This window comes from Felis catus, chromosome D4 (assembly GCF_018350175.1).
Source record: "Felis catus isolate Fca126 chromosome D4, F.catus_Fca126_mat1.0, whole genome shotgun sequence".
NCBI classification, from domain to species: Eukaryota; Metazoa; Chordata; class Mammalia; order Carnivora; family Felidae; genus Felis; species Felis catus.
Window position 1 is genome coordinate 85,921,005 of NC_058380.1, and position 10,246 is coordinate 85,931,250.

The following is a 10,246-nucleotide window of genomic DNA, read 5'->3' on the forward strand; positions in this document are numbered from 1 at the left end:
ACCCCCCCCACCCCCCCCCCCCCCACGTGGACCCGTCTGATCTGTTCGGTCCCGTGGCAGCCAACTTACTGGCTTGCTGCTGGACTGCCATGAGTTATGTGAGTATGAGGAGTGCTCAGAGTGTTCTTGTCCTTTTTCAATTGTTTTCCTTTCTGTTCCCCCTTTGGGACTGTTGCCATCCACTGTGCCTCCCAGCTGGGAGCATGGGAGCATTTGAGATCAACGAAATCCCGATTTTCAGGACTTGGGTATCTTTCAGTATCATTTCATTTCTGGGCTTCGGTTTCCTTTTCCTACAATTTGAGCGCGAGGTCTCCAGCCTTAAAACACTGACTGACTTGGAGAAGCCCAAGGCATTCCGCGCCGTGCTTAACGTATTTTAGAGCTCGAAAACCAAGAGTCCCAGAAAGTCGGGTACTTTGCCTGCCCCTGAAACATCAGGGCGTGAGAGGTGGTGCTTCCCTTCTGGGGTGCGGGATCCGCAGCCGGGCATCTGCCTGGTGAGAGTCGGATCAGAGCCAAGAATGTTCGAGTCAGTGCTGTTTTCCTCCAAGGCCAAGGATGTGACGGTAGGCAAACGTTCTAGAGTCTTGAGAACAGAGGACCCCATCCGGATACTGGCGGATCTAGTCAGGCTTCGGTGATGGATGAGATCTGGCTAAAGAGAGAGAGAAGGAAGGATTGAAAATCGCTTTCAGGTTTTTTGAGCCCCAACATTGGAGGTCACTTGAGAGAGCAAGGTGAGAGGCAGGGTGTGAGAGAACGTCCCCTGGGTAAAGCCACGAGAGGAGGGAGTTGACCACGGAGAGAGCAAAGAGAGAGCAGGCCAGCGTGAGGGAGCGTGGGAGAGTGAAGTGGCCAATGGGGAAGTCAAAGGTGAGGGCCCAGGGCAACCAGGGCAGTTTGGGGGCCTGGAAGTCAGTGTGGCATAAAAAACCACTTCCAAAAGAGGGGCTGGCCTTTAACAAATAACTCAACAACCCCATTGACTCCGAAGTACCCTGTGAGGGACAGTGAGGACATGGCCCCTGCTCGGGCATACGTGACTGGAGGAGCACGGAGGAGGAAACAAGTGACAGAGCAGGAAGATCCCCTGAAGGCCGGGGTTCCGGGCAGAACAGCACGGACCAGAGGAGAGGGCCGCGCTGTAGCCTGGACAAGGAGGGGGAATGTCTGTCGGGACTTGGGCCGGTGAGCCTCCAGGAGACCGGCCTGTGAGACCGCAGTAGAGACGGGGACAAGGAGAAATGGAGACCACACACGGCTGCTTCAAGCGGCAGCCTGCCAACTAAGGGGAGGCTGCCTCAGGAATGAGGCGCTGGTGGAAGCGGGAGGGGGGCGGGGGGGGGGGACATGCCCGGGGAGGAGGGAGAGAAGCAGCCAGAGGAATGGGGGAGACGGGAGCGTCCCGGGCGGCGAGGGCCCCAAGCCGGCGGGCTGGGGGCTGACGCGCCCCATTGCCTTGCAGTCTGCGCCTTCCCGTACCTCCTGGCCTTCACCACCGACTCCATGGAGATCCGCCTGGTGGTGAACGGGAACCTCGTCCACACGGCCGTCGTGCCGCAGCTGCAGCTCGTGGCCTCCAGGGTGAGTCACTTGTCCGAGGGTCTTTGGGAGCCCGAGCAGCCGAGCTCCAGGAGGGCGGGGACGCCGTCTCATCGGGTCAGGCCCCCGTGTGCCCGAGCGCCGGCGGGAGCGAAAACGCAGGAGACGGACCGCCGTCGGGTTTTCCCGTGTGGCCCCCTCGGGCCTCGGAGCGCCCCTTCTTGGTTTTGTTAGAGTGTCACCCGGTGCTGGTAGCAGTTGGGAAGCTGTCGGCTGAAGAGAGGAGTATGTAGTCAGACGGGGTTGGATCAGGGGTCCCCGCTGCACTGAGGAACAGCCCGAATCTAGAAAAGAACGAGCTCAGAGGGTCACTTTCTTCCTCTGCTGCTTTCCATCCTTAGCTTGATTTTGTGTCCCATGAAATGTGGCTGATCGACTAACCCACATCTAGCAAGAGAGTTTGAGCAGAACCAAGGGACACCAGAACAAAGATGACTTTGTAAGGTGCCTTCTGTCGCTGGCACACAACCCGGGCGGTCTCATCCCGGCCCCTCCCTTGTCAGCCCCACACAGTCTGCCCTGGCCTTGCCAGGCCCGGATGGTCCCTCTGCCAGGCCCACACGGTCCTCCTGCCCAGGCCCGTGGCGCGTTCTCCATCCTGACGTGCATCACGCATCCCCTTATGTGGGTGGGCTACTCCTTGTCTGTCTGTCTCCGCTACAAGGCTGACAGTTCCACAAGTCAGGGACTGGCTATCTTACTAACACAGCGCCAGTGTCATGCTGCTAAAGGTTTCATTGCCAGCCCTCCAGGATGTGTGTGTGTGTGTGTGTGTGTGTGTGTGTGTGTGTACACATACATATATATGTACCTCAGTTGGCTATAAATTTTACCAATGGAAAAATTAAAATAGCTTATGGTTTACAAATAATATCATGGACAGTGCTTTTTATCTTAAAATCTGTTTAGCCAGTTGGCATTCACAAGTCCGTTCGCTAATTTTTGCTAATTCTTGTAACCCACAGCCAACCTATGGCTGCGGGTCGACCCTGATCTTACACCTGGGAGTTCTATGTCAGTACGTTAATTCTTCTTCCAATAAGCTTGTTGTCATTAAATCTGATTTGTGATCTGCTGTTACTCTGTTTCTCACTCTGGTACAAATCAGTCACTAAACCAAAACTTCTTCCGCTATCAGCAGTGGACTCAACACGCATCTACTTTATCCTCACCATCAGAAATTCTGTCTATCACACCGAGCCTAGACGGTCAACAAAACAACATATCGATCTCTGATTTGTAATGTTTGCCCATTTCCATGGTGTAAATAGTCCCACCATTAGGATGTGCAGCTTCCAGCGTGAACCCACTGAACTCAGGGTCGGGAAGCCACGTGCTATTTGCAGTATTTTCACCATGCAAATGCTATTGATGTCAGTAGCCTCAAGAGCATAGATAATGGTAAATGTAGCCATAAAGTTAGGAAAGGTCGAATTTTGACATTTAGTACCTTCGTTTTTATTTTTATTATTATTTTTTTAGAGTTTATTTATTTTGAGAGAGTGCATGTGTGTGCTCGGGGGAGGGGAGAGAGAAAGAATCCCAAGCAGGCTCTGCGATGTCAGCACAGAACCCGATACCGGACCCGATCGCGTGAACCGTGGGATCATGACCTGAGCCAAAACCGAGAGTCAGTTGCTTAACCAACTGAGCCACCCAGGCGCCCCGGTACCTTTGTTTTTCATGTAATGTATTTATGCTGGATAATCGCTGTGTTTAACTTGCAAACTCCCCGTATAGGCACTCACGGGTCAGTTGGAGGCTGGCCTCAGCACAGCACTGCTGTTACCACCAAAGCCGGCACGTCGTGGGTGTGCGAGTGTTGGCTGAATCCGTGAATGAACGGCCCGTTTCCCCATCTGTACGTTGACCCGACTGAATCCAAAATCCTTTCCAGGCCTAACTCTGGGGGTGCCTGAGGTTCCTGTTAGGCCAGTGTGCACTAGGTGTGTGTCTGCAGAAGAAACGTGGGAAACAGCCTCATCTCTGTTGTCATTCAACAAACGGATAAGGGGAAATGCCGGGAAACTGAATGCTCAGGAGAGGTCTGGGGTGACGGTGCAGGACTTTGGCTCTGGAAGTCCCCTGCCCAGGCATGTCACTGCGCTGCAGGCCCCGAGGACGTAGCAGCGGAGCCGAGGAACCGTTGCGGGCTCTGCCGTGACGACAGGAGGGTCGTGGGTACAGGGAGCCAGGCATCTCCATAATGCTTTCTCTTTTATTCTAGTCGGATATATACTTCACAGCAGCCGCTGCTGTGAATGAGGTCTCGTCCGGAGGCAGCTCCAAGGGGGCCAGTGCCCACAATTCTCCTCAGACACCCCCGGGCCGAGAGACTCCAGTGTTTCCTTCTTCCCTGGGGGAAGGTGAAGTCCAATGTTTACTGTCTTATTAATAGATATTTTTAATCCAATCTGATTTCTCCAGCTCATTCTCGAATAGCGACAAACGATTACTGCCTAACAGAGTCGCTGTTGAACGCTATAAAAAATACAACACCTCGCGTTCTGAATGCTTTGGTTGCATTCTTAAGAAAGCTGGTAATAACGACCCAAAAAGTCCCATGAAAATAACTGTTTCAGTGGGGAGGAGGGTGTTGAGGGCTGGAGGTCCCAACTTGGCCACAGCAAAGGTGTTTTTCCTTGGGGGATGTTAACGATACGGTGGGTTTTTGTAGCCTAAAGGATAGAGCCCTGAAAACTGCTGAGCACACCCAGCTTTCGCTCCATCTGGCTTTGCTCACGAATCCCAGAGGCCCTTGCCGTGGTTACCGCTTCGCTCTGAGCGCCGCGCTTTTCCCGACTGCTCACCGCATCCGTCGCTACCTCTCCTGTCCCCGAGAAGCTCGGGGCTCCCCAAACAGGCAGTCAGTGCTGCTGAGTGTGCTGCAGCCGTCTGCCCTCCCGTCTGCTCTTCTCTCCTGGGCAAGCGGAGCCCGTAGCGGGTGCATTTTAGCCCACGTACCTGGGAAAACCATGCCCTTAAAAGCCGAGGCCATCAGGCTCCATCACTCCGTTGCCCCTAACGAGGCCTGGGAGATCAGCATGTGGCCTAATTTCTTCCTTCATGCCAACCGGGTTGAGGCACCAGAAGTCACCCCTTTTGTAAACAGCGCAGACTTTTCTTAAAGTTCTCACGTTCTTTTCCAAATCATATTTCAGGTGAAACTCCGTCCAAAAATCTGTACAAGATCCCACTCAGAAACCTTGTGGGCAGAAGCATCGAACGACCTCTGAAGTCGCCTTTGGTCTCCAAGGCCGTCACCCCGCCCACGTCCATCGGCCTCGGCATCGCTGCCATCCCTGTCACTCACTCCCTGTCCCTGTCCCGCATGGAGATTAAAGAAATAGCGAGCAGGACCCGCAGGGAGCTGCTGGGTAACGATGTGCCGGTTTTGTGTTTTCGCTGTTCGTAAATAGACCAGCTGGTTTCATCTTTGGATACTAATCATCCTCAAAGAGCATGAGTTAAAAAAGAAACTTTCCCTTTAGTAAAGGATTCATAAATACATTCCAGTGCCGCCACACCAAGGAATACCGTACAGTTATCTCATGGACACGATGTGTCCGTCTGCATTCATTGGTGTGGGGGGCCACCCAAACCATGCCAAGGGCAGAAAAGGGAGTTTGCAAAACAGTGTATCTAGTCTGACACCATTTTTTAAGATAGAAGTATCTGTATATGTCTGATTTTCTAGAAAGCGTCTAGAAGGATTTATAAGGTGCATTTCTCAGATAACATATTTGTGTATTTGGAAGTTTAAATTTACCGTGTTTTTTTCTAATTTTTTTCAATGCTTATTTTTGAGAGAGAGAGAGAGACAGACAGAGCATGAGTGGGGGAGGGGCAGAGAGACAGGGAGACCCAGAATCCAAAGCAGGCTCCAGGCTCCGAGCTGTCAGCACAGAGCCTGCCGCGGGGCTTAAACTCGAGAACCGTGAGATCATGACCTGAGCCAAAGTCAGATGCTTAACCGACTGAGCCACCCAGGCACCCCTAAATTTACCATGGTTTTTTTTTTTTTTTTTTTTTTTACTATTTGTGGTGCAGTTCAGTTATTGCTTTTTGAAGCCCATAGACCATGGGGGCAGGTCTGTGGGGATGGCACAGACATGAGGTATTGGGTACGCCCTTCTCTTTCACTGTTACCAAGATGGGAGGCCGGACCAGAGAAGCACAAATCACCGTGAGAGTGGTGCAGAGGCTAGACTGCCATAAACACGTTTGTTCCCAATTATGAAAACAAAGTGAGGAAAAATGGAAACGATGTGCTAAACCAGTAAGAACCGGTTTGAAACTTAACTGGGACCTGCACGCCCTAAAACTGCAAGGACGGTTCACCTTGGCACATCCCCGCCTTGCCGTCCTGTTTCCTGAGAGCAGGGGCGGGAATGCAGGCCACCTGACAGGGCAGGCTTTGTGGGTCAATTTTAGAAGTGGGTGCCTTCCACTGTGCTTTTAAAGTGTGCGTATTGCTATTTTAACCCACTAATCCCTACAAAAGCTTGATCTGCCAGCCGCTGTTGTATAAACCACCGTGCTTTTCCGAAATTGAGCCTCAGAATTGTAGAATTCTAGTTTGCAGTACTAGGATCGTACATTTTCTCTCCTTTTTTAGACCCTCCTGAGTCCCTCACTTTCCTTTCTTTCTTTGTTTTTCTCTTTCTTTCTTTCTTTCTGTACATATATTCTTTATGATCAGGAAAAAAAAAAGAACAAAACCTTCCACCAACAAGAAAACCAATTACTCTAAAATATATACTTTATCATAAAGCCCCTCCTGCCTCTATCCCAATAATGGACCAATATCCAACCAACAACAACAACAACAAAAAGGCACTTTCTGTCTCCATGACAGCCCTGTGGGAATAACCCTCTGAACTGTGCTTCTTCCCCGTAATCCAGGCCTCTCTGATGAAGGTGGACCCAAGTCAGAAGGAGCGCCAAAGCCCAAATCAAAAGCCCGGAAGCAATTAGAAGAAAGCCAAGGAGGCCCCAAGCCAGGGACAGCGAGATCAACTAGCAGCGACAGGTATAGGAGGAGGCCGTCCCCAGCTGTCCCTGCTCAGGGTAGTGGCCCTTTCTGCTGACTGATGATGCCAGTAGGCAGATGGTCAGCATCCAGCTCCTCTCTCAGGACCCCCGGCTGGCCCAGGGAGGGACCCATGCAAATGAACATCCTCACAATTCAACAAATAAAAATACATTATGAGAATTTTTATTTTTTTTATTTTTATTTTATTTTTTTTTTGCTCACCAGCTCACCAGACAGAGATTTTTTTAAACCAAAATGCTCAGTGGGAGTGACAGAAAATAGGCCCTCTCCAGTGCTTCTGGTGGGAATAGAAACAGGTACAGCCTTTCTGGATGGCAGTTCCGCATCCCATGTCAATGAACATTTGTTGAGTCCCACTAATTTGTCCCCTGAGAGCCTTTGTGTCCCTCAAGCAATCCTGTGTGCTCCTGTATAGAAAGTAAGGGGGCACATGTCCAGACTCCATTAATCCATTCAACATACATTCTTAGAGCAACTGACACTGAGCTGGGTGTTAGGGATATGAAGATCACTCTTGGGGGTCCACAGGCCCAGGGAGGGAGGAAGTCCAACAAGAACATTCTAGAAATGACAGCATTCTGGGGTCGCAAGGTGATGGAGAGGAATCAGGAGTGCCAGCTGCCCCACACCTGGGTCAGGGAGGGTCTCAAACACCAGGAAAGGCTGAGCCAGGTCTCATAGACACAGGAAGCATTAGCCTGGGCCAAGAGGGGGCAGCACTCACAGATGCTTTAATCTAACAAACTGAGCCCTACCTGCATGACAAGTCCAACTTTCGTGGACCACACCTTCTGGTGTGAAATTGGGGTGGGTGGGTAGGGTTCAAGAGGGCTTCTCTGAGGAAGTAGCATTGAGCCAAGCGTTGACTGAATTAGAAGGAATGAGGGGAACAGCAGGGGCAAAGGCCCTGAGGCAGACACAACATGGCCCGCTCAGTGGCCAAAGTCTTGGCAGGGGCTTTTATAGGCTAAATGAGTACTTGTTGAATGAACAAACTCACTGAATTTGGTCAAATTGGTTTTGCAGCTATCAAGAGGGGATGGGGGTGGCTTGGGAGGAGGCAGAAGGGTCAGCAGGGCCAGATCCTGTGGTCTGTGGTCCTGTGGGTAGAAGTTTGAGCCTTATCTTCAGACCGTGGGGAGCCCCAGGAGGGTTTTAGGCAGAGAGTGACACTATCCAGATTTGCCCTTTAGAAAGGTAAAAAGCACCTCACAAACACGGCCTATGTGTCACCACTGGCCTTTAAAACTCCCAACAGCCCATGAAGTATGGCTGGCTGACTGCAGACCCCAACTTCTGCGGGGGTGACTCCTGCATGTCCCAGCTCTCCCTGTAAGGGCGGTGGGGGGGGGGGGGGCGGGGAGGAGGGAAGGGGAGAGGCAGGTTTATGAGCTCAAAGGAGCAGGAAACTGCCTGACAGAAGAGGCCCCGGTCACTAGTGCTCTCCAGGGATCCTTTATGTGACTTTTCTCTTCCAGGATCACATCGGGCTCCTTGGAAAGTCCGTCTGCTCCAGAAGCCAACCCCGAGGGGCGCTACTACTCGACGGGCTCCGAACAGGACCCTGTGGTGGACAGAGAAGGCAGCCCCGTGTGGGGCAGGAGCCCCTTCCAGCTCACAGCTTCCTCGGACGAAGACATTATCGACCTGAAGTGATGGGTCGGGATTGAGTTTGCCATCTTTAATTTTCTTATGGAGGTTTATACTCTTTAACCAGTTCTGACAGCGTTTCTCGACAAAATGTGGCTTTTAGCCCACCCATGATCTACTGGACCAAACCTTCTGCCCACCTGGCCGGTTTGGGTCTCTCCAATGTCCGGTGCCATCTTTCTCGACCTTTGTTTCTTTCTGTTTGGGAACCATCAGTCCCCTTGTAATAAAGGTGGTAGATTTCATCGAGGTTTTAGATTGAAACTTTGAATAAATCAAAAATGTTCATTCTTATGTACGGCAACCTTCTCTTATATTTTATATACTTAGATGGAAAAATTATTTTTTCATTATGGTTTTAATTTATGTCACATAATGTGTTTCTTTTATAAAGAAAAGCCATTGCTTTTAAAACCTATTATAAATAAGTTTTCTTTCTGCACCTTTGGCCCCTGTTGCTGTTTCGGGTCACAGTGATTGGCACCAGCTGCGTCCCCACCTATAGACTTTTGAGAAAGGCTGAATGGTTAGTTCTTAGAAGTTCCTGCTTCCTCCTTGTGTCTCACAAAGAATAACAGGGGTAGGAGCTTGTTAAGAGTCTTAAGATGATTTTGTTTGGTTTCGCTGTTGCTCTCAAATCACATAGCCAGGCAACAGTCACTCCTTGTCATCAAAATTACTCTCAGATCCCCTCCTCACGTTTCACGTGAGTCAAGTGGTCGTCCTCCCTCTTGTCCTTACCTGCCTTCTGTGGCCCCCCTCCTCAAAGTGAGAAGAAAATGCAGGCTTGACCAAGAGCAAATGAAACCGTGAAAGCTCAGCCTCTAACCAGGGGGAGATCAAAGGGGGAAACGTAGTTTCACTGACACTGTAAACATTTTCATCTGTATGAAGAAGGTAATTCACCTCCTCGCTTTAGTCTGACAGATCCCATTGTATTAGCTCTCTCCTTGCCTATATCACCCACCAAAAGACACGTGAAGTCATTCTCCCATTAGAGCATCTCTGAGGGTTTTTCCGCAGGCCTTCCCTGGGAGAGCAGAGAGCTGTGTTTGACCTCACCTTGATCTGACAGATTTTACAGAAGTTTGGGTCCTATCTTCTTGTGGGCCTTGCACCCTGTCTGTCTGTTGCACCACAGTGGTCTTTGTGCAAGAAATGGCTCCACATGGTGCACTCAGCGAAGGCTGTGTGGTTTCCTTCAGCAGATGCCAAGAGGTGAGAATCACGCAGACAGTGCTTTCTGGATAGAGCCAGGTTATCTCTCGGGGTACGCGGCTGGCCCGTTCTTCATCTTTGTTTTGTTATGCCCTTTTGTACCTCGTCGTCCACTCGTGCTGTCTCTCAACCTCATGAAAAGTTTTGTGAGTTAGGTTTCACTATTATTGCTTGTCAAATGAGTAAACTGAGACTCAGAAGGGGGCAGTGATATGAAACTGGTGAGTTCTCTGACCCCAGGGCTGTGCTCGCTCCCCCATCCACCATACAGAGTCAGGCTGAGTGCCTTGTGTCCATTGGATCTGGCTGGTGTTTTTCATGTTAAACTAATTTGTAAGCTTTCCGAGCTTGTCTATGTGTTCTTTCTGTCATCTTTTTGCGTGAAGTTTCTTGCTTCTCAGCCGGGAACAGAAAAGCCGAGGGTGATTCAGAACATTCTTCCAAAGAGATTGGCAGCGTCAGAACCGCCCCAAAATTTGCCGGGAGTCACGGATCCAAGGAGCGAACATAGAAAGGGCAAGAAAGCGGTTGAGCCTACAAATCAGATCGATGGGGCTTCGCTTATAAAAGGGGGGGGTGGGCGGCTGCTCTGGCAGCAATATCTGCTTCCAAAGGCCACGAAGTGAATGCTGCACACGGGAAGGGAGACCACCGACCAGAGGGCAGGAGGAGGTTTGGAGGGGCCTGTGGCTCAGAGGGCTGTGCTAGCTGGGCTCA

General features: G+C 50.8%; 1 protein-coding gene and 1 long non-coding RNA gene across 9 annotated transcripts in view; one reads left to right on the forward strand and one right to left on the reverse strand.

Annotated features, from left to right (window-relative positions):
* Positions 1 to 8,605, forward strand: part of GARNL3 (GTPase activating Rap/RanGAP domain like 3) — a 149,783-nt gene extending 141,178 nt beyond the window's left edge. For all 8 annotated transcript variants that reach the window (XM_045043198.1, XM_023242730.2, XM_011288430.3 and 5 more), the window contains 5 exons: positions 1,469 to 1,587; positions 3,833 to 3,971; positions 4,767 to 4,982; positions 6,511 to 6,637; positions 8,140 to 8,605. In XM_045043198.1, the coding sequence (XP_044899133.1) occupies positions 1,469 to 1,587; positions 3,833 to 3,971; positions 4,767 to 4,982; positions 6,511 to 6,637; positions 8,140 to 8,317 (779 nt within the window). In that variant the 3' untranslated portion in view covers positions 8,318 to 8,605. The remainder of the gene's footprint in view (positions 1 to 1,468; positions 1,588 to 3,832; positions 3,972 to 4,766; positions 4,983 to 6,510; positions 6,638 to 8,139) is intronic.
* LOC123381641 lies at positions 27 to 3,835 on the reverse strand. Its single transcript, XR_006588915.1, has 3 exons — positions 3,354 to 3,835; positions 1,486 to 1,818; positions 27 to 658 (listed from the first exon to the last, which is right to left on the reverse strand). It is a non-coding gene; the product is annotated as an uncharacterized LOC123381641 (long non-coding RNA).
* Positions 8,606 to 10,246: the final 1,641 nt, after the last annotated feature.